This window comes from Calonectris borealis, chromosome 3 (genome assembly GCF_964195595.1).
Source record: "Calonectris borealis chromosome 3, bCalBor7.hap1.2, whole genome shotgun sequence".
Taxonomy (NCBI): domain Eukaryota; kingdom Metazoa; phylum Chordata; class Aves; order Procellariiformes; family Procellariidae; genus Calonectris; species Calonectris borealis.
In genome coordinates this window covers 73,223,445-73,247,395 of record NC_134314.1, presented here as the reverse complement: position 1 = coordinate 73,247,395, position 23,951 = coordinate 73,223,445, and the positions used below count along the sequence as shown (strand labels likewise).

Sequence of the window (23,951 nt, the reverse complement as noted above, 5' to 3'; positions counted from 1 at the left end):
GACTGTGTTCATGTGTGCATCTATATTTAGTTACATAAAACAGCAGCTTCCCAAGTGTGTTAGATGCAGGGTACTATTTGTTTTTTAGCTTTTTGTTGTTCTTATTTACAAAAATTGTTTGTCAGAAGAATGACTAGGAAAAACAAGAAAAAAAGAACCTTAACTACCTGGCATTAGCCTGAGCATAGTTATCATTTGAGTGAGCAAATTATCATCTTCAGCTTAAATTGTTATGGAGAGGGAAGAAAGCTAGGATTTCCGAAACACACACCCACCCCTCCCCCCTTAAGGAAAGATTATCATGAGCTTAATGAGATCTCAGAGTTATTCAGATACGTGTCCTTACAGCTATCTGTGACAGCAACAGGAACAACTCAAGAGTTGTCTCAATTGACAACTGCAGTGCAGTTGACAGCACTACAGTGGTAGAAGAAATGTTTCTAACACTGAACTGCCTTGAAAAAATCCAAAACAAAAAACCACCACCCAGCAGCACAGTGTGGTATACAGCAGCAGAAGATAAAAAGGACACTGCTCAAACTTCCTTTTTTTTTTTTTTAATTTTATTTTTTGTTCTAGCACCTTGTGGGTTTGTACTTTGCATTTACTTCCTCAAGCTCAGTGTCATTAGAGCGCAGGATCCCGAACATTTGCCAGACACCCAGCCGAGGAAGGACGATAGAATTGGGGATGTGTCACAGCTGGCTGGGCGTTTCAGGCAGGTGTGGAGCCATGATGCACTCGAGCAGGGCAGCTACTCTGCTGGTCTGGAACGAGAGGCAGTGACTGACATCGCTGGAGCCCCAAGCAGTGCTTTCCAGGACCATACCACAGGAGAGCTGCCATCATGATAACATAACCATGTAAGCCAGAGGTGATGGCAGAGCTGCAGAGGCGATGTCAGTGAAAGAAAACACATGACAGACAGGCAGTTGTCATCCATGGCTAAACGGGAAACCGCTGAGACTGGCACAGGAACGGTGACTGCACAGACAAGAGGAAATGTTGAAGCAAGTCTTCAGTCGCAGACAAACTCCTTTTCCATGTATGTGGAAATTAATGTTCTTTCCACTTCATGAACATAGCCCTGGCCCCTTCATTAACATAGTTCAAATAGAAGTGATGTATAAGGCTGAAGTTCTGCTTCTTAGAGAAAAAAAACAACAACCAAACAAGGAGTAGGATAGACATGATACATTACAGTTCTTCCTTACTGCGCAAGCATAGTATGAATTGCAATGCAGATGGAAATCTGGCAGCTGTTAGCATGTGCTCTTCGCATCCCTACTTATGAAACTCTAAACCAAGCACCTGCACAGCAACAAGGAGATTTAACTTGATTCAAAACAGCTGCAACATAAATAAATGAGTGGTTAAGCCTGAAAAAGTGTTGGTATGGCTTCACAACTTGGCTAATTTCCATGAGCTAATCCTCTTTTCTTCTGTGTTGTGTTCTACAAAGTTACAAAGCACAAGGGAAGAAATACTACCATCAGGTTAATGAAATTAAATTAAAAAAAAAGTGCAAATCTTGAATAAATCAATTACCTGACCATATTGCTGTGCTATGGAGCTGGAGCTATTAAGTCTTAAAAAGTTACAGCACTAAGGTTCTGCTTTAGCATGTATGTGGTTTTCCTGAGTCATAAAAGTCTCATGTGTTTCAGAGGAGTGTTACTGTGAGCTGGGACCACTCTTAACCATTTGTAAAACAGTTTAAAAACTCCTTACCACAACTGACACAGTTAGGAAAGGGCAACTGTTCTGCATGGCAGGTCTCATTTTCCCAGTACATGAGCTGACAGGATACAGGTTCCCAGCTGGGGGAAAACAAACCACCACCACCACCCCCCCATCCCCCCCCAAAAAAAACCCCCACAAAAAAAACCCCACAACAACCCCCCCCAAAACCCCACTCTTGTAGGATGGCAGTAGGTTTTTCAGAAAGGCAACATCTCTTACCTCCTATTATCCTGAACGGTGGCTCTCCCTGCAGCCTTTCTGTTCTGTCTCACCCTCAGAATGTCTCTCTGCCTTTCAAACACACGGAGGTAAGCAGTGCTGGCCCTTCCCTCCATGCAGGAACTCCACTGGAGGGGGTAGGTATCATCACGTTCTGCATTCCAAACCAAAATGAACCTCTGAGCTACAGATTCAGCATCCACCACTTTTTTTCCCCTCCATCTACCATGTATTACACAGGCGTTAATTTTCATTTAGAGTGGATGGCGCTGGTTGAGCTGTAGAACTGAACTACTGCTTTTAAAACGAGGTTTACTTTAGACGTTCTCAAAATATATCACGCTTTCAGTTTAAGTGGCCCCTTACTGGACTGCTTCCAAGGACTAAAGCTTGTCTGCTTTCCCATCTTACTCAGGTGACAGATTGAATAGTTTGGTTTGCTTGTAATGAATTGATTTATGAGAAGAAATCTCCTCCTGCAACACAACTGACAGCTATATACTCATCCTCACAGAAAAATAAGTATTAAGAGAACCCACTTCTTCAAAATACTGCATCTTTTTCTTAACTCTGACACATATGGCTATCCTTTTGAAAGGAAAGAGGTAAATTTGTTTTCCATTTTGGAGACGAAAGTCTACTTGTATAGTCACCTGTATACTCACCTGAACATCTTCCCTTCATTTCTGGGTTCATCACGCCAGGTCCACCCAGGGGTTCAGGAGCTCTCAGTAACATCTGCATCTCAGCGTCTTACTAGCGTGTCTCATCATGGGCACTGCTGAAAGGCCCTTTTCAGTGTCCAGCTGTCACTCACGACATAGTGGTGAATTTTAAGTACGTTAACAAGACGGTCGCAATAATGGCACTTACACAACCCATTTGCCTTCTACTCAGGCTACCAGTTTTCATTACCATTTGTCCTTTCCATCTGCCTTACAGCATCTGAAGAGCCACATGAGCGGGAATTCCACAGCCAATTTCGTATCAGCAAGTCTAGACATATTTGATACATGAAAAAGCATGAAGTTTAGCTGAGAGCAGCCAGCTGTAGCTCTGCTTAGAGACAAGCTGGCAGGAAGAAGGGTTTCTAAAATAGCAAGAGATGGATAGAAATGATAAGATGTTTTACTTACAATGACCACTGCTGAGCAAAATCTAAAATAATGACCTAAATGGTCACTGTAGAACCATGCTCAGAGAACTGCTGCTCCATTCCACTTGTCAAGTAATGCAAAAAGAGAATTTAGATTTTACACCAATTGTAAAGTCAGGGTTATGAACAGAAGCCAGTCGAGCACAAACACAACACGCACACTACTTTCTCCAAACAGCCTTACCAGAATAAATGTGTACTGTAAACCAGGACCCAAACTACCAGCCTAGAGTTTTGAAGCTTACAGTACCATACAGTCACGGAAGAAAAACCTATTTCAGAATGCCAGAAACCTTTTGTTTTCTCTCAGACTTACAAGGAGACTACACACGTGACTGCACCACTGCTGGCTGCACAGAATTGGTTTAGATTGGCTGGGTGTATTTTAATATTATTTAATAGATACTGTAAACCAGTGATGATCCTACCCCTTGCTTAAACTTCAGTTGAATCTATTGACTGTTAGCAGTGCAAGGGTTGCTGTTCCCCATCTCAACCTTTGTACAGGTTCTTTATTAATACCTTAGAAATAGTTTAAGATCTCTAAGATCAGCTAGCAAAACCATCTACATAACTGCCTCTTGTTCATCCCATTTTCTAGTTCTCTGCATGCCTTGCTCATTTAGCAGGGCTAGTTTGGGTTTTTTTGGTGTAATAGCTATTTTTCAAGAGTAAACCCTCTGATGCAAGAGTTCAAGTATTAAAGTCATTTTAAAATCTTGAAGATCAAAGCAGATCCCATCAGTATCTTTCACATTTGAGAAAAATGGGTAACTTGAGCTAGTTCAAAGAGAGCTAGACAGAATTTGCATTTTAAAAAAAAAATTTATTTAGACATCTGTTGCTCTTAAATTACGAAAGTTAAAAAGAGCACGCAGTGCACTGACACGCTATTTATTACTTCTAAAGCTGTTTTAAGACGCAAGGTGGCTTCTTCCAGATAAGACAACTCAGCATGATCCAAATTCAACTATCCATTTCTCATATTTCTCAATGTCCGCAGCAGATACAGATTTAGAAACTTTCTTCAAAGCTATTTCAAAGTCTTCCATAGTTGTTGGCATGTGCATTTCATCTCGGGAAAGATTTCTTATTTCTTCTGGTGTCAAGCCTTCAATACGCCTTCTCATAGCCATCAATGATGCATCTCTGTTTAGGATGCCAAAGAAGAAAACAGTTACTCAATACAGGATGGCGAGTTCAGTTGTTTGAAACGCTCAACATAGCATTACAGTTAAGCTGTTGCATTCAAAAAGATACAATAAAGAATCGTAAACTTTTACGGGAAGATCTCAAAGTGCTTGTACAGCCTACAATACCATGCTATCCGTATTTTTCAAACATGGATTTATCCTCATTAGATCTTTGAATAGCTACTATTCACAGGCTAGGCAAAAGGGGTAAAGACTAACTGCTTTATCTAATGCCACTGCATGCCTATGATGTAGCTGCTGTTTATAATATATTTAAACAGGAACAAGGCAAAGTAATGGTTTCACTCCTCCTACGCATACGAGGAGTGGCTGGTAAGTTTTGCATGTTTCCTGGTCCAAACAGGAATCCCACTTTAGAGTTAGAGGTCTACAGTATCTACCTCCAACCTATACATTCACAGCTAAAATCTGTTCAGCCCATGGCTCCTCAAACTTCTGGCCTCAATAAGCATTAAGTGTCTTTACAAGTGTCTCATTTTCTTGCTGCATTAAGTTTGACTTAAGTATTTGAATTTCCAACAGTAATAACAGTAGCAGCAGGTGATGAGCTGGTGAGGTGATAAATGGCTAACACTGAAAACTAAAGTTCCTCCTAATTCATTGTTATATAGCTTACAATAATAAGAAAAAGCTACTTATTTTGTCTAGCAGTAAAAAAGATGGAAGGGTAATCCTGGCGATATCACAACAGTATCGTATCATATTAGTAGGTGAGAATGCAAAGAGAAAGACTTATACATTGTCTTCTAGGAGGATTTAGAAAGATGGTTTCAGCATATTCTGTTTCAGTTTCACTCCCTGCCCCCAAAGGAAACGTTAACTGACAGACTTCATGGATTTACTAAATAATTGTTAGCAATTAGAATGCATAATACAATAACTCGAATTTCAGAACAACCCAAAAAAGTTGCCTTGTTGAAGTCCATCTTAGTCAAATATCAAAGTATCACCACGCTTTGCTGTTATACCATCATTTGTGAACTAAAAGCCGGTGTTACACAATGCAGGGTGAGCAGGGATGGGGGGAAGCATCCCATGCATCTAATTTGCCTCCAGACAGCAGTTTACAAAAAAACAACAAAAAACCACCACACCACACCAACAAAACCACCCACCCTACCCCAACACACCCACAAAATTGAAGTGCAGCTATCACCACTTTCTTCTGTAAAGTTATTTTGCTGACAGTCATTCCAACACCAACTCCTAGTGCTTTCTCAAATGCACCCTTGGTGCCTGGAGAAGCACCCAAGCTATATTCAAAAAATAAGCCGCCACCTGCTAGAGCACGCAGCAGGGGTCAGTTCCGTTTCAAAGGCCTTTCAACCTTCACAGTCCACTCAAAACAACGATTCAAAGTCAGTTCATACTCGCATCTAATATGCAATTCAGACACATATTACATTTCCTGAATGTCCTTTTAAAATAAAGTTTCACCTCCGTTTTCCATGATTATATGCTGACTGTTAGGAACTGTACTGTTATCTCCGACTGTTTTTCACTCTGGCTCAGCAAACTTTGGATTTCACCTCGAATTCTTCAAGGTAGGAGAATAATTTGAGCAAAGCAGAGTTCTTGGCTCACTTTTTCTTAAGTTTTGCTTGTGGCACTAGCAAGGACTGTTATAGTCTACAAGTTTGAACTTTACTGTGCTTATATACTGTATGTCTGAACAAAAGCACTTTTAAGTCAGCCATGTGTCTTTTTGTCTCAATGTAAATGAAACAATCATGTTGAAGATCTGTTTTTCCTGACACCATTAACAAAGTATAAATACACAAGCTAGTACGAGTACTTTCTTAATAATTTCAAATCATGCACATCCAAACCCCAGTTTGTCTGGACTTCTGGTTGCTGCCACCTCAGTCACCTCTAAGGAGACTGCCGCAAATGAATGACTGGGGTGTTTCTTTGTGTGGTTTTTTTTGTTTGTTTGCTTTTGGTTTGTTTTCTTTTTTTTTTTAATAGTATTTGTACAAATGCACTTCGATTAAAAAATAAAAAGCAAAAGTGTGTGTATGTATATGTATATATATGAAATTTACTCAAAAACATTACAAGTATTCTGACATTTAAACAAATATATTGTTTACAAAATTAATTACAAATAACGAACACTGAACAGATCGGAGGAGACAAACTGCAGATAAAATGCATAAAGCAGCAGGTCAAAAACTCTCTTTCATAAAACATGACCCTATTAACACAAACTCCTTTCAAAGCACAACCAACATGAAGACTGAGCAAAAGAACACCACAAATTCACCTCACAAACCTACAAATGAAACAAATCTGCACAACACTGATGCAGAGCAACTAACATACCATTCTTTTCCCAGACACTGTGTAAGGTTTGTTCAGGAAATAGTACTGAGCCTCCAAACTCTTAGTTCAGCCTTAAGGGACCCTGCTGATAGAGCCTTTGGTGGCAGTTTTGCGTACAGGCCACTCGCACTCATCCCTGGGGCACAGCATATTGTCCTCTCAGTTGTGCTGACAAGTGTTTGCAGAGCTGTATTAGGAATCAAGGCAAGGAATGGATCTGCGTTTGAGGAAAGTAATGAAGAGATGTTTTTAATCCAGAACAGCTCTCTTATCCTGTTCAAAGTACAGCCCCACAACAGTTGCGTTGGCACAACCTGGGGCTCAAGCCTTGCACTGCCACACTTCAGTGCTACCTCCAAAGCCTGACAGCATACTTACACATTATACACTTATTAGATGACAACAGCATCTTTCAGCAACTGAAACAGAAGTTTCAGTTCTTTGTCCCATACTGCTGAGCCAGTGCAAATCTTTAGATGTAAACCAAATGACCGATACTAGTCTCTTAAAAGAGCAGTCCTTTCCTTCCCTTTTCAATCTTTGAAAGAAAAGATTGGGGGAAGGATTAGAAGGTATTTTTAGTCAATTATTTCAGGAATCTAGGTTATACAATGGGCCCACAAATGATAGTATGCAAACACTACTGAGGAGAAGGGGAGATGGAAGAGGTAGAAGAAAACTTAAGTCAGCCTCATCACTAAAGGCAATGTGCTGAGCACACAGCTCTTGTACTGTCACACAATATGGTATACCTTTTCTGTGTCACGAAGGAAGAACACTCCACTTTTCACTTAGTTATTCTGGCCTCTGCCACTATTGCCTCTTACGCACGGATGTTCTGCTGAAGTAGTATAACCTCAGTGGGATGACTGCAACTCTACAAGTTTAAGTCTACCAGCCTGTGATTATTCCTCACGCAAGGAATTTGGTGTACATGAAAGAACATGGAATTTTACCTAAATCACAGCTTGTTTAGATTACTATGTTGCAACTGCTCTTCATCATTATTATATGAAAATATCAAATGGAAATCTAGGTAAATATTCAGGCAATATTTCACCTTTAGCCATACATAAAAGACAAGTTACAGTATGTTTTTATCCAACAACTTTAATCATGTAAATTAGTTACTTTACAAACAGTTTTCTCGGTTTGTAGCAGTAGTAACGCAAATGATGCAATGTTAACATACCTGCATACGTTGGTAATGTCTGCACCTGAATAACCCTCCATTTTCTCAGCTATATTTGCAAGGTCAACATCATCAGCCAGTTCCAGCTCTCGCAGATTTATTCTTAGGAGTTCCTCTCTACCTTTTGCTAATCAAAGAATAGAAAATTGAGTCTATACAACTTGCTTTCTGAAGATAAATAATGAATTGAAGAAGAATAAGAGGGAAAATGAGGAAAAGGACACTGTACTTGCTACAAAGGTAAATATTCAATGTTTAGATTTAACCTGGTCCTGAATTCACAAATGAATTTGCATACATGTATCACTTAGATTTTTAAACCAGGTGATCAAAACTAAAGGAATATTGATAAAATTTCGATTTTAGTCTTTTCAACTACTCCTCTCCCCAAGTCTTCATACCTGATGGTAAAGGAATGTAAATTCTCTTTTCTAGTCTCCGTCTTAGGGCTTCATCAATATCCCAAGGAAAATTAGTAGCAGCAAGTACCATGACCATCTTGGAAGGATCATCATTTTCAGTAGCCCCTCCAACACCTGCATTGGAGAAAAGAGGAAGTAAAATGTACATATGTTTTGTGAAATTTCATGTATAGAGGCAACAATGTCCACAATTCTATAATATTAAAGCAGCTACTCTACTGCACTTTAGTGAGTCCAAGTGCAATAGAATCACTAAGTGCAATGAGGTCAGTTTTTCATCTATATGACAGCCTGCAAGCAAAAATGGAGACTCAGTTTAATGGAGACTCAGATCAGGAAGTTCCTCTCTGTCATGGCTGGAACGCTTTTACAGCAGAGTTGTTTGTATTTCTGCCATTACAGTGTTTGAATTTTCACATCAACATCCTGTAACAGCATGCGAGGAAAAACAAAACAACCCCCCAAAGCCATCGCCATACCAAGAAACCAACACCCACTCCCCCAACAGTATTCACTAACAGCCACGCAAAAGCAGCATTACTCCTCTACGAACTTTCTTCACTTCTGAATTCAGGCTGAATGTTTCACATACACAGGTGGATTCTTACAAACTGCTGAAGTGAACGTTTAAATTTGGTGGACTGAATCACAACTTCTCAGCGGCAGAGAGAACACCTCAGTCTCTAAAGTACTGTGAAACTGCTGCTATATGAAGAAGTTCATTTCATTAAACTTGCTACCCTCTGCATTTACTGTTTTTGCTTATAATCATAGGATTGGGCTGTGGAATAGCCATCGTACCGAGTCTGCCTGAAAATTTGCATATAAAACACCACTTATGAACGCTGAAGTAAAAGGACTTAAAATAATTGTTACTAATAAAATTAGCTTATGTACATACTTGAGCTGTGAGAACATTATTACAGCTCTGCTGCTATTTAAAGTCAAACATAAAAGGGTATCAACATCTGAGAACCAGAAATAAATGTACAAATCTTCTGACTCATGGAATTCCATCACAAATTACTCCATAGATTAGCACTTTTCAGTTGCTTCTTTCCTTCCCCCTGCTCACCAGAGTATAAAAAGGATGCCTCTCTAGCAACTTTGCACAGTGTTACCTACTTTTAAACTTTGTTAATTTGTGAAATATTAGCCAAATAGCTGTAATGAACTCAGTGTTTTAAAAAGAAAACTCTCCCAACCACTTCCATAAAAAACTGCCTTCATTTTTTATTTATATCTTTAAAAGAAAAAAAAGAGATCCCAAAGAAGTTAAGTGTCATGACTGCCTTTGAAGTTTAAATTGGAACAAGTGACAGTTCTTTTGAACCACTTTTTACTTGGTTTTGGAGAAGTGAGTGATATGCTAGGTACAGATTGAGAGGAGCAATTAATACTTTTTTTCTTCTGCAGTTTTGAAATCTTGTATTTTCCACTGAATCTTCAATATTCTGTATCAGTAATATAAGGTCATTGCTCAGATGCTAAAAGACTGTTAAATAGTTGGTATTATTTTTTTTTTTCCTTCCACACTGACAGTTGGAATAGTGCATTTTTATCTTTCTACCCCAATTTATGTAAGGCTTTCAAACAAATTGCTTCTGGAGAACGAAGTTTAATTTTTTTTTTTCTCCCTCAAGTTTCCTCCAGTCCAGCACTTCTCAGTGATCAGGTTATTTACCATCCATTTGAACTAGCAGTTCTGCCTTCACACGTCGGCTAGCTTCATGCTCCTCTGAAGTTCCCCTGCGACTACAGATAGAGTCTATCTCATCAATAAATATTGTTGTCGGGGCATAAAATCGAGCCTAAAAAAGCAAAAGATAAAGCAGAAACTGAAATGGCAGTCTACTCACATTTAAGAAATAGCAGCATATTCAGAGCTGAGTAATGACGCATTTATCCCAATGAATCAGCTCATAAGTATAAAACAATACCTAACCTTCCCTCTCTTTGACTATTGCACACAACTACAGAGCAGCTGCGCATTCGTTAATAACATTTGAGCAGAACAGTTTCTGGCAAAGTCCTATAATTGTTAGGGCTATAAAAAAGTGTTTAATAAGCTAAAGGCAGTTTTACACATTAGGAATAACATTTATAACTGTGAAAGTCATCACAGAATGCTTGAATAAGAACTCAGCTAAAGCTAGGACGAACGTTAGGCTAGGACACCATGATATGGAACCTTTCCAAGAGACAGGTCAACTGCAAAATAACTCTAACCTTTCTGAAAACAAGAGAGGTCAAAGACAAGGATCTGCGATAATAAAAGCTATTGTCCTAGAGCAGTTGAGATGCTGACCATTGTGTATATGCATTTTTGATTGATAGGCATGATATCAACTCATTTAATATGATCAAACTATATTGTAAAAAATGTTTTACTTCCTGACTTTTCTGACTACTGTAATTGCAACTCTGCTGCCCCCTTCAGTACTGGGCACCCTAGCAAACACTGCATGCAAACCTGATAATACATGAAAAAAAGACTACATGTTCTGAGCCAATGTCAAGTGTTATGTGCTCTGAAGCCAACTATGGTTTGGAAGTCCACTTACTTTAAGCACAAACAAACAAAAAAACACCCACAACAACAACAAACCACACACAGCCTAAGTAGGGTTCTCACCCAGAAAGCAATTGGACTCTATCTCCAGTTTTACATTCAAGTATGTTCTACAGCACTCATCAGTTTATAGTGAGCTACCTCTAACGTAACAAGCTAACCCTGAAAACAAAGACGACCTCATTTTTCAGTTTTTATAAAGCTATTTAGGAATAACCGGTTCTTGAATGTGCATGGCCAAATCAGAAGGTCCTAAAGTGTCTGAAGCTTGGAGAGCTGTTTATATATACTATGAGTTCTATATCTTGGCAAGATTTCATTAATTCCAGAAGTAATTCTACTTCATTATCTCACTATTTAGGTTCAGAAACTTCAATCACCATTTCAAACAGTAGACGAACAAGTTTCTCAGATTCTCCTCTGTATTTTGAGGTAAGTGTGGAAGAAGAAACATTGAAAAAAGTAGTCTTGCATTCAGTGGCTACAGCTTTTGCCAGAAGGGTCTTTCCAGTACCAGGAGGACCAACCATCAGCACACCCTATTAAAATTAAAAACAACCACTTTTAGGAAAAGAAAACAGAGACAATTTCACAGTTCATGTAATAGTGTAATATTAAAATACTAGCTATAAACTTTCCCTTGAGAAGTTATTCAAAGGTAAGTAATTAATTACTATTGCTTACTTGCAACAATATAGCTGCAGACAGTGTATTTATCTGGCTGACATCTCTATTTTGTTAGTACTATTTACCATAAATTTTGTTACTAAAAAGTGGAAAGAATTTATATAAACTGTAAAACACCTGAAATTTCTTGTTCCACCAAGATCCAATCTCAGAATCTTACTTATGATCACAAGATCAGATTTTTTCATACCTTCCATGGTCTTCTAATTCCCTTAAAAAACTCCGGCATCCACATCGGTAAAACTACAGCTTCCTTAAGCAGCTTTTTGGCGTCTACTAAATCAGCAATGTCATCCCTACAAAAAAAGAGAAAGTTGTTTGACAGATTCAGACAGGCTGCAAAAGAATCAGTCCACAGCTCATAACAATATGCAATTAAACTTATTGTTATGTAACAGCTCTTCCATAATTCAGGAAAATGAGTTGGATTTATTTACATTCTAGTGGCAAAAGCCTACAACAACGATAGCTGACATCTGGCTAGTAGACTCCAGCTGGATGCAAAAGCAAAAAGAGAGACATTAACTATTTCACTAGAGCACCACTGTTCTTCTTCACAGAAAGGATAAGCAGAATAAGGCAAGCTGGTTAAACTTAGGCTAGTTACAGATGATGCTTTCTTCTTTTACTGAGAGGTTGGCTGCCTGTGAAACTTGAATACCACCTTTCATCGTTACGAGAATAATTTACTGAAGACTAGTAAATAGAGCTGAATTACAAAAAATTTTTAGAATTCTTTTTCAGAGTTACAAATGTATTAATTCTTTGACACCCCATAGGCTAGTCTTATTTTCTGGAGGGTAACTCTCAGGGCATTCCACTTAACAGCATGTGCCCAAGTAATATTTTGGTTTCAAAACATATTTATATGGAGAATTAGTTTCAAATCTGAAGTTGTAATTTAAGATTCAATATAAAAATTGAAACATATATTTACATATTAAACTGAAATACATGACAGTTGCATGCATACAAAGCTGTTTGTGGGATTGTTCAGGTTTTTTTTAAAGCCTACTTTATTTGCCAGAAGATTTTCACTCATTTAATCCTCACAAAATCACCTAAGCTTGGAAACATTTGGAACACAAAACAACCTTTGTATAAGGTTTAATATTTAACACATTTATGTAAACGTACTGACACGTGGTTATATTTTATACTGGCGGTCACATCACGTCCAGCAAGATTTCAAAGGGTTCCTATATTAACATAACTTCTTTGTTAATTGGTTTTCTATCTTGGTACACCCCTGGGTAGCAAAGCAGATTTTTAAATGAAGAGACACTGGCAGACACTAGAATTTTATACATTGCAAAAGAGTATCTCAAAAATTGATTTCAGGACTCCTAGAAAAGTTTGAGAAGCTCTGTATGGTCGAGTTGGACAGGGCTTTCAGCAACCTGATCTAGGGAACAATGTCCCTGCCCATGGCAGGGAGTTGGACTAGCTGATCTTTAAAAGTCCCTTCCAACCCAAACTATCCTATGAATCTACGGCTGGAAAAAAAGTTCTAAAAATATTCAACTACACAAGAAGTTTAGTTGCCTATTTAATGAATAAATACTTAATTCTTGTCATATTGTATAAGCGGAAAAAGAAACAACAACTCAGAAAGACTGGCAGTATTCAAACTTACCATCGAATGTTGGGATTCTGAGAAATTATATCTCTTTCCAAAGCTTCTACTAAATCTTTATCGTATCCAGTACTATCAAATTTCTTTGGTTCAGACTCTGAAATCTCAGATGTGGATTTGTTCTACATATAAAGGATATAACAACATAAGTATATAACAATGGTTATGCTACTAATGAATTTTTATAACAAGTCCACAATAGCATCATATTTCTAAAAGGCGGCAACATTAAACCAGCATGGAAATTATGAAACATCCATATTACTGCTGCATTGCAGGATCTATGTGGTTCACCGGGACTTCTGTACTACGTTTCCTTCTCCCCAAAGCCAGCATATTGTACTGATGCAGTTTCTTTGCTTTCATAAGGAATCAAAACTGCACACACCTATCCCAGTATCACGGTGTTCACCTCTTCTCCCAGAGAAATTAAAAGCTATCTGAGACAGTAGCTGGGTAGAGGGAATTATATATGAGACTGGATCAGAAAGTGTCACGCTGAGCTACAGTATCTCAAATCCTGTGTCATAAATATGCCATATATATGGGACACAAAAAAAATTAAGCAGGACTTCCATATGTAGGATGGGCAAAGGTGATCTGCAGGAAGACAACGGAAGTAAAAAAGAGCTAATTAACTGATACAGAAGTATGGACAAGAACAGCAGAGAAGCAGCTCTGCAGAAGAGCAGAAGCAAAGAAGCTACACAGTTGAAAAGGCTCAAACAGCAGAGACCATGCAACTGAAAGGAAATAAAATGCACTAGACATACCCCGTTTTTTATACACTTAACAGCAAGCACTGGTGATGACAGAACAACTGTAAAAAAGAAAAAAGACCTATCCTGTCTCTGTGTGTGTATATATCCTTAGTGAGAGAGGATTATCACTCAAAGACAATGTAATTTAGTTCCTAATAAAAGTAGTAGCTCACATAGCTAAACAATTCCACCCTTGTTTATACTATTTCCACAGGCTATGACACCTTGCCACAACATAAGGTTGCTGAAGCTAACAAATCCTATTACATGGATATTTGATTTATTCAGACCCTGGAAAACCATGAATTTAGTGTCTCCAGTATGGTCTCTTACTCTGGTTGTCAGCTAAATTTATGGAGACCAGAGCACAACCAAAAATTAAAGCACTCTGACTGCAAAGAATAGATCATAAATCATTCTCTCTCATGAAGTATGTTGGGTTTTTGTTTGCTTTAAACTGAAAAGAGATCTCAACAAAAAAATAAGTAGAGGTCTCCCTTTAAGATTAAATAAATCTTGAAATGCTTTGGAACAGGGGAGTCAATCTCAGTCTAAAATATATGAAAGCAATTAAAAAACCCACAAGGATATCCCATTTGAATGAGCTCCATCAGGCTCAGCTTCAGTAATTCAGTGGTATAATTTTAAACCACTATCTCCAAGTTGCAGTAAACAAGCCCACATTTACCCAATCACTTCCTCCAGATGAGTTTTTTTTGTTTGTTTTTTAATTAATCCGTAACCAAGACTGTCTATAAAGCAAAGATACCTTACAAGGTGAGATTCAAATCAGCATGCTGACTTGAACAGAAGAAACATTTTATAGGCATCTAATTTTATAATACACCGAGTTTCTCAACTTCATGAAGTTATTTGCAAGCTTACCTTTTCCTCTTTTCCTTTATTTTGCTGATCCTTTTTTTCCCGGCTGCGGACCGCCTTCCCTTTATCATTGGGATTTCGAGAGGATGGACGGTGAGGGCCTCTGACAGCTGCACTTACACGATTATTGTGACCTCTGCAATCACTGCATTGAGCAGACTGACGTTTTCTGGGTCCTGGCGAAGGTCTAATTAGTTGTAACATATGCAAAAAGCCTCAGTGTAAAGTCACTGGTGACCACTACATAACCAACTCAAGTGGTTACAAACTGAAAAGCCATTTTGCTCAAGATAAAAATCTGTATGTCAGAAACAAGGCAGACATTTTTAGACAGTCACTAAAAATCCATTTTCCCTTTGTCACAAGCTCAGGGCTCATTTGCTTAAAACAAGCTCCTTGCTTTGTAGATTTCATAAATAAAAGTAATCCTAGTATTATGGAGCTGGGGGGGGGGGAAGGGGGGGAGACAAAGAAACCCCACCCAGTATATTTTCTCCTTATCACAATGGTCCTCACTCTCCTACTCAAAGAAATTTAAAGGTTTCTTGGGAATGACAGTTTTATTTTCACTTCCTTTTATTTTCACTTCTTGGGAAAGAAAATGTGTACGTAAGGCCTTCAGCCTCTAAAACTAGACTACTTTCAGAAGCACATATGAATAAACCAGTATCATAATTGGTATTACAGATTTCTTTTTTTTAAATTCAGTTTCTTACCCATACAAATCTGTACTCTCACAGATATACTTTTTCCACGGGCCTTCCTAAAATTCCAGCATTAATAAGCTGGACGTCAAGTTTAAGTTCACAGATATTTCTAGAGAATAGAAAATGGAAGACACTGATTTGGAAAGCATTTACTTGCACTAGAAGATGTGTTTTGACATATCATTCAAGATGTATCAGGATCCAGTACCCTCAAAAAAGTTGTCTTTAACCGATTCACAGCAGCAAGTTTGTCAGAACTGTACATATCTCTTCAGGGTGAAATGCATATTAGGCAACATGAATATGCTAATGATAAGATCATAAGTGTTAAAGTCTTTTCACTCTCCAAATGGAGTATCAACCAACCTATACTTTTATTTATGAACACCTAGCCACCTCCGAATTCCACCCCAAAGCTCAAAATAAAGGAATAGTGTGATTACACATCTAATTTCCACCTAAATTTGTGAGTTCTGCTATGTCAGTATAGGAATTTACTGTGGTTATTCCAACACAACATGGCCCAAGTTTTTACGGTGGCTTTTTTGTATTACCACAACTCAATACTTCACCAGTTGGCAAGATAAATGGAACAGAAAGAGTTCTCTCAAGTCCCTCCCTTTTCAGAAACATGAGTTTGTGTATCTCTTCTCTAGAAAGCTTCAAAACATCAGGAAAGTTCTACCTCCCAGACTCCATTCTTCCAGAAGGTTTGAATGAAATTGGGTAGCAGTGTTCCAAAGTTATTAAATGAGATAAACAGAAACAGTATGATCACACAAGACCACACCCCCACAATGTGATCACACAAGACCCATTTCTTTCAGAAAGCAGGCTTACAATAGATCAATTAAAAAAAAAAGTACAAATGTACCCATAAAGACTGAAGTTATCCATCTGCGAGAAACAACTTTAAGTTCAAAGCCTCAAAGAACAGTTTGACAGTACAGCTAAGCTGATCTAATAGTCACTTTCTGTCAAAATGCACAGTTCCATGTCTGCTTTGCATGCACTCCTGTTCCCTCCTTCATGCTACCACTGGCATGTGTTAGGACCTCCAATTAATCAGTTCAGATGGCTAATCTTGGGAAAAAACCCAACAACAAACACCAAACCAACTAAAAGCCAAACAAAAAAAAAGCCAAACACTAGCCCCACAAAACAGTGTCTTTTTTGCCAGTTTAGCACCTTGAACCAGCTAATCAATGCTACCAAAGACAAAAGTGAAAAAACCTCAGGCAACTGTGGAGGGTAGGAATATCCTTTCAGCAGCAGCTACATTGTCAAACCACACCGCAAGGCCGTGGTTTCACAGACACTAACCCTGCATAATTCAAAACTACTTCTGAAATAAGCAGGCTTGCCTGCAGCTGCTTGTTCCCACCCCTTCCCTTGAGCTTATGCTAGCCTAACTGACCAGTTCACAAAGGAGATCAGGGAACCACCTTGCTACACAAAAGGAACTGAGCTTGAACACTTCTAGATTTTACTGTTAATCTGATAATACTTCTTCATCCTTTTTATATCAGCTACATGCAGAATCATTTTAAAGTTGATGAGAAGATCAATTCAGGAACAGAGTTAAGCTTCCATGGAATGACAAGTTTATCTTAAGTCAGGAAAAGAAGGGAAGAAAAAAAAAAAGGAGCTTGACAGTAGTCAAGCCTATATAAGATAAAAGCCCCAGAACGTTCTGAGGTAGGCTGCCTCAAAATGGCATCTCTTTCACCACAAACGGTGGCAAGCTGCTGGTGTAAGTGTTACACATCTAAGTTCTAGAACAAAAATTACAGAGGAACAGGCTGAAGCCAAAGCACACTTTGCCCTGATAAATGTCAATTTAGGACTTCACGTTTCCTCTTACCTACGTTCAGCAGGTACTGGCAAAGACCAGACTTCTGCATCATGAGCTGGTAATTCTTGTTGTGAAGCTTTCAACGGAGTACTGTCTAGTTTAAAACTCTCTAGTGTTTTCATTATATCCTTCACATGCTTAGCTTCCACACTTATCTCCTGCCAAACCTGATTTAAAAAAAAAAAAAAAAAGGTAGATTAAGCACATCGCAAATGACTTTATAACAGTCCTCTGTTCAAGCCCATGTAACGCCTGGATGGATTTCACAAGGTTTCACAAGCTACCTGATTCTACTTCAATAGACAAGAATAACGCACATCAGATATTAAGAAGATTTTTCTGCCTTCCTCAGTACTTTTAAAGAATAGACAAATAGATTTTGGATTTAACACCAAAGGCACTTTAGACAAATTTTGCAGATTAAACAAGTACGACAGAAAAGAGCACAACCTAATAGATTGAACATCAATGAAAAAAATGATGGTTTGTGTTAAGGATAAATTAACATGGTAGCCACAATTCAGTTTCTATTCAGGATCTATAAGTCACACTACTAAAACATTGAGAGGGAAATAAGACTAATCAAAACGATACCAGTCTAAAAAACTTCAGCATAACAGGGGCACTCATCAGCAAGAAGCTGACAGGCCAGACAGTGCACTGGCTCCCCAGGGCTGTGTTCCATCACCTGTTTTGTCATTGTCAAAGCAAGAAGTCATAAAGACAACTTCAATAAGTCTATATAATAACGAAAAAGCCTATATATAACAGCACTATAGTTTATCAGAGAATGGTTTAAGTATTTTTATACTTTTGTCTACCATAAGATAGGCAATTTTTGCTACTTCAATGCTTTTCCCTCAAAATGTCCCAGAAAAGTACTATTTACCTGTTGCCATTTCTGTTGCAGATACGTATCTCTGACAGAGTAGAGGTACTTATTCATTTGGTCAAGAACACCCTGGTAGTAGACCATTGCAGAGTCATAATTTCCCAGTAAGGCATATTCACGGGCCAGCTTTACATTCTCACTGATCATAACAAGGCTCATGTTCAACATGAAGCTGAAAAAAATAGGAAATATTAAGGGAAAAAAAAAATCCCAGGACCAGAAGAAATTTTTGCAACTATTTTCATACGCTTATTACCTCATTTGGCATATCAAAATACAGAAGCTGGAAATACACTGGTAAAGGTCCTAGAACAAATGTCATCCATATAAAGAGAGAATTGTTTCTCTATTACTAGAAATGAAACTCTTCACCTCATAGAATTATTTCATGCAATGAAGATTCTGTTGAAAAGCATACACAAGATATGCAGATTTAAATGCAGCATTGCAAGCCACAATTGCATACTCTCCTTCCCTCTTTATTCTATTGTAAGATAAATTAGTATTTTATTGTTAGCTCTACAAGATCTTCCATACTATAACGGCCTGTGGTTTAAAAACACCCCAACAAACAATACACCAAAGCCCTTCTTCCAGATGCATTAAGTTTTGTTAATTTTTTTTGCCTTAACATTCCATGCATACACATTTAACAGTCTGATTTTGCCTTGTGGAGAACACTATTTTTCCATTTTTTTGATTTTACAACTCTTCAGTTTTATCTAATGTTTCTTCGAAACAAATATCCACCTTCCATGCCCAGCTTGCACCTTTCCTATCACCTTCATTTTTACACTTAAAAAGAGACTCCTGAAAAACCTTGAGGCTGCTCAGTTACCACTGAAAGGTAAGGAAAGGCCACAATTAAACATTTAGTGTGTAGCTACCCACTTTATTTAACATATTGTTCAAACCATGCTACTTTTCCCCACCAGTGGCTTTATTTTTTTGGAGCAAACATCACAACTGTGATCACTTCCATGTTGTAGCATCAGCAGAATCTGTGCTTTTAGATTAGAGTAGCACAGAATTATTATTTATACAAATACAGTAATAAGTAGAAGCAATAGACTCATTCTTTATGGTACAACCACTGTCCATACAGCAGTCATCTTATGTTCTTATCCATTACTTATACATCCCAACCCCTTCTTCTCTAAGATACCTGCACTGTCTCCACTTTTCCTGTTTCTTGCACACCAAGAATTTCCTCACTCTTCTCCTAATTTCCTAGAACCAAGCACAGAAAACATTAAAATAAGCAAATAAACATGCCTGTAGGAAAGTCGTCTTGCTCTCATTTCAGTACCTGTACTCAGTACCAACAAGAAGCAATTGCAGACAAGCAATTACGGCTAAGCCCTGGGATGAAGCATACTTGATACAGATCAACTATTTAAAGAATGTAAGAGGTACTAAACTGACATGCGCAATAAACAGACTTAAGACTGAACACATTTCAAGACCAGGTCATGGTCAAATTGGGACGTGTTATCAGAGGCTTCAGAAGCCACACTTTGCACACACCAGACAATCTACTGCTAAAATATTAGCTCCCCATTGTAAAGAGGGGCTGCTAAGTACAAATCAAACATTTTAAGACTTCCACTCCTTTTTCTGTCCCCTTCCCAAGTAGCTTTATGCACAGACACGCAGCTGATCCATTCCTGAGCCAACATCCTCCTTTTTTTCCTTCTTTGCTCTTCCTTCCCCAGTTTCCCTTGAAGCAGATAGCTCCTGTGAAAAGTTTCAGTGCAAACAGCAAAACTCTGGCGGCAGCAGCAGAGCTGAAGGCAGGCCTCTGACAGCCCACACCCACCCACGCAGAAGGGACCCATGGGGTTGAGTCTGGAAAGCTGCTATCATAAGAACCTACAGTATATAATCTCCCTCTGGCCAGAGACTCGCTGAGCTGGCCAAAACGATGTCTACAAGCTGATACAGTTAATGTGACCAGCAACTACAAAGACTACCATATCCCAGTCTAATTAGGCTTTGGAGACACAGTTTGACTTGGCAGTTTTGTTGGTTTTACCTCAGGAGAAAGAGCCTGAAGATGTTTGTCAACTGCTGTATGGATCATCACACAGATATTACCAAGGTTTTCCCTGCTATATTTAGGAGCAAGCTTTTCCACTCCTGCTCATCCTACCAGATACACCTGTTTGCCTGTCCTGAGAATTCAAACTGATGACTAACACTACCGAAATCACAAGTTGAGCAAGATGCTAATAAACATTTTAAAAATCAAGTAATAGCAAGTTATTACAGTCAAACTAGACTTTCAAACACAGAGAGAAGTCATAGATAACTTTTTTTACACTGAATGCTGTAGAGCAATCCAAGCAGAAGAGCGATTCTGTTTAAATATCGGGCGGGGGGGCGAGGGGGGGGGAAGCTTGTAAGAGTAGTTTTCATCTGGAAATGTGAAAATAGCAAGAATGAAAAAAAACCTTGAGAGGTTAAGTCAGAAAGATAGGAAAGTTTGGGATCAAAATGACAGTATTGCACATAACAAAAGAGTAAATTCGATTTTCAGGTGAGAGAAGACAGAGAAAGGAAGGACAGAAAGGAGAAACAGACACAGAAGAAGAATGACCTGACATCTCATATGGGGGGAGAGGGGAAAGGTGCTTACTTAAATTTATAATGCTTAGAATCATAGAATCATTAAGGTTGGAAAAGACCTCTAAGATCATCGAGTCCAACCGTCAACCCAACACCACCATGCCCACTACACCATGTCCCTAAGCGCCTCATCTACACGTCTTTTAAATACTTCCAGGGATGGTGACTCAACCACGTCCCTGGGCAGCCTGTTCCAAGGCCTGACCGCTCTTTCAGTAAAGAAATTTCTCCTGATGTCCAATCTAAACCTCCCTTGCTGCAACTTGAGGCCATTTCCTCTTGTCCTATCACTAGTTACCAAAAGTAGTAATTCCAATGAAAACCCAGGAATCCATCTGTTTCATCAGAGGTACTGAAAATGCAAGAGAATTTAGTTTAAACTAGAAAACCAACTTAATTTGTTGCTTCATGTTGAATCATAAGAGCAGAAGAGCTTGAAGTGGCTTACAAATACAAGGCTCTTATGTACAAGTGGGGCAGAAAAAGCTCCTGGCTCTGCTTATGTCTGGACATGCCACTGCTGCTGCCACTTGAATACAGGTAGCGTCAGAGCTGATACACTAATGTGAGTCTATACACTTACTGCACCTGTAACTGAAGATGCTGAAGCAGTTCTAAGATAGGGAAAAAAACGGAGTACTAATATGAAAACAGACTAAAGTTTGCAGTAGAAAGTCATAGTAGATTGTGGCAGCTCAGAGTAGGGTGTAAGACACATGTGGGAGAGGTGTGAGTACGCACAAATCCAGAGTTAAACCAGACTTGAAGGAATTAAAAAAAAAACCAGAACAAACACAAAACTAATCCTGCACCACCTAATAATTTTTCAAGTATTTACAAATACCTAGCACTATCACATAACAGGATGTCAAAGCAGCAAGGCTGCACTTATCAGTTATGACCTTTCCATGAATCATGCCCAGTGAAGTTATCTATGTTCCAACAGCAAGTGAAATAGTAATGAGCTTGTAAAATTTACAACGAACAGGATATAAGGAAAAATAACCTAAGCACTTTGTCTTGCAAGTTTAATTCTACACTGTGTACAAACACACACACTTCACAATAAGAATACTCACTCTACACTAGCTGTGAGTATATATGGTTTCCTGAAATTAACACAATAGAAACCTATCAAATTAACCCATCTCTAGCAACAGAATACATTTTATCATTTGCTCCAAGCAGCTAAAATACCTCTAGAGTTTGGAACAGCCAAGAGCAGTGGGGGTTGAAACCTAACAAAGGTTCAAGATACCTACAACTTTTGAGAATGAGGTTTTGGAACTTATTTTTATATTTTATTTCAAAGGTAACAGCCTGACCATCATCAAGAAAACACTGGGGATACATCACGTTTTCCACAATGACTTTAAGGAATTATCATAAGGATATAAGTAATTTCTGCTTGCATTCATACATTAGAATTTGGGAAGCTGTAACCGACACTATAGCAATCCTGTTTCACAAAGAAATCCCCCACAACTTTAATAAATAGAAGAATAGATCGATATGCAGATGTTGGGAGGGAAGATTAAAGTTGCGGTCTATCAGTTACTATGGGGGCCCATCAGCTGCTCTGCTGACTAGGAGAACAGCCCAAGGAAAATACTTCCAAAGAGTCCTTCAGTCCAACCTTAATGTTCGGACTAAGCTAGAGCCTGAATTTTGGCAGCCTATACATGTTTCCATTATTTCAGCCTGCTATACAGGCTCTGACATCAAAGCAATCGTGTAAAATTTGGAAAGTTCTCTCAGCAAGCTAGAAGAGAAAAAAACCCCAAAGTAATAGCTTTCAGGAATCAATTTTTTTCTGATCACAGTGGCCTGCGATTGGACTGCATCACCTTTGAGCTCCCTTCCAGCTTTAATACTCTTCTTCATAACATCAACTGCTAGCAACATTTGGTATCAACAAATGATGGTGTTAATTACTTGGGAAATAGAAGAGTTCCCAGACTTACTGAATACTAAACAAACTGGTTCTCATCCACTTACTGTATTTAACAGTAACGGTAGCAGAAGAAAAACCACCAGCAACCACGAAAATAAGCATACTTAGTTGTTTATGAAAAAAAAAACCAAAAACACAAAACCATCATTAGATAGATACACTGTTGGCAGATGATTTTGTTTTCAAGGCTAAAACTTTCAAAAGGCTTAAAAAAAAAATCATATTATTTACTCCCCATTTCATGGGGGCTGACATTCTTTTAGATGGTCAATATTAAATTAGCAAATTTCTCAGAAAATTTAGGAGGGTCTGCAGCAGAATGGATATCTAGAATTGATGCCTACTGCTTCTCTCCCTTTGGAGAGCATACTAGCATAATTGCAAAAAGCTTACTTCATTAAGAAAAAAAAACCAAACAGGTGGAGGGGGAAGGGAGAGGTACGAACCAAAGTTCAGCGTTTGAACTAGTGCCACTGGTGCCGTAACTGGTGCCACTGGTGCCCACCTGGTCTAACTCCCCAAGGGCAGGGTGCAGGCAGTCGCCTTTCGATGACTTTAGGGACGCCACGGCGATGCCCCGTGCGGTTCCGAGCACGTGTAAGCTACAGTAGTGACATAAGACCGACGAGCACGGGTGTCACGACAGCAACGACCGCAGCGACTCACACTCTCCAAAGCAGCGCCCGGTCCCTGGGCCGCGGGACAGAGAAGCCGAAACCCTCCTCCCGCCCGGGCGGAGAGGTGCCCGGCTTCCCTCAGGGCGGCCCACGACACGCGGGGCGCGGGCGTCACCCCTCGCCTCAGGCCGAGCGGGGGGGCGGGGGGGGAGGCCGCACCCTGCAACGGCCACATTGGGGGAGGGGGACGGACGGACTGGCCGCCATCAGGAAGGAAAATACCGCAGGTCTCTCTCACTTACTCCTCTCCAGAGCTCGGCCCCACCGCGGCAGCACCTCCCGGCAGCCACAACCCCTCCACTTCTTCCTCCTCCAGCAGCACTAACCCCACCCCCGGCCTTGCCCGCCTCCTCCCGCCGCCGCCGCCGCCGGCGGTTTGAAGGCAAATCCGGCTGCGTCACTTCCAGCCCGGCGAGGCGGCGGTGTGTG

At 39.3% G+C, this 23,951-nt stretch overlaps 1 protein-coding gene across 7 annotated transcripts; it reads right to left on the bottom strand.

The window, feature by feature from the left end:
• Nucleotides 1–3,923: 3,923 nt before the first annotated feature.
• KATNA1 (katanin catalytic subunit A1) lies at nucleotides 3,924–23,872 on the bottom strand. Of its 7 annotated transcripts, none has more exons than XR_012673027.1 (12): nucleotides 23,765–23,872; nucleotides 18,261–18,435; nucleotides 17,381–17,538; nucleotides 14,813–14,996; nucleotides 13,167–13,288; nucleotides 11,721–11,826; nucleotides 11,224–11,382; nucleotides 9,956–10,082; nucleotides 8,251–8,385; nucleotides 7,850–7,976; nucleotides 6,658–6,874; nucleotides 3,924–4,267 (listed from the first exon to the last, which is right to left on the bottom strand). XR_012673027.1 is itself a non-coding variant. In XM_075146180.1 (12 exons), exons 3-12 carry the CDS (start codon nucleotides 18,429–18,431, stop codon nucleotides 4,069–4,071), a joined length of 1,488 nt encoding a protein of 495 aa, XP_075002281.1. In that variant the 5' UTR covers nucleotides 18,432–18,435; nucleotides 23,351–23,447; nucleotides 23,765–23,864; the 3' UTR covers nucleotides 3,924–4,068. The 7 variants fall into 7 exon arrangements, 5 of the variants coding, with proteins under 5 accessions (XP_075002281.1, XP_075002280.1, XP_075002279.1 ...); XR_012673026.1 differs by lacking the exon at nucleotides 23,765–23,872 and adding an exon at nucleotides 19,429–19,446; XM_075146180.1 differs by lacking the exon at nucleotides 6,658–6,874 and adding an exon at nucleotides 23,351–23,447 and having other exon boundaries at nucleotides 23,765–23,864.
• Nucleotides 23,873–23,951: the final 79 nt, after the last annotated feature.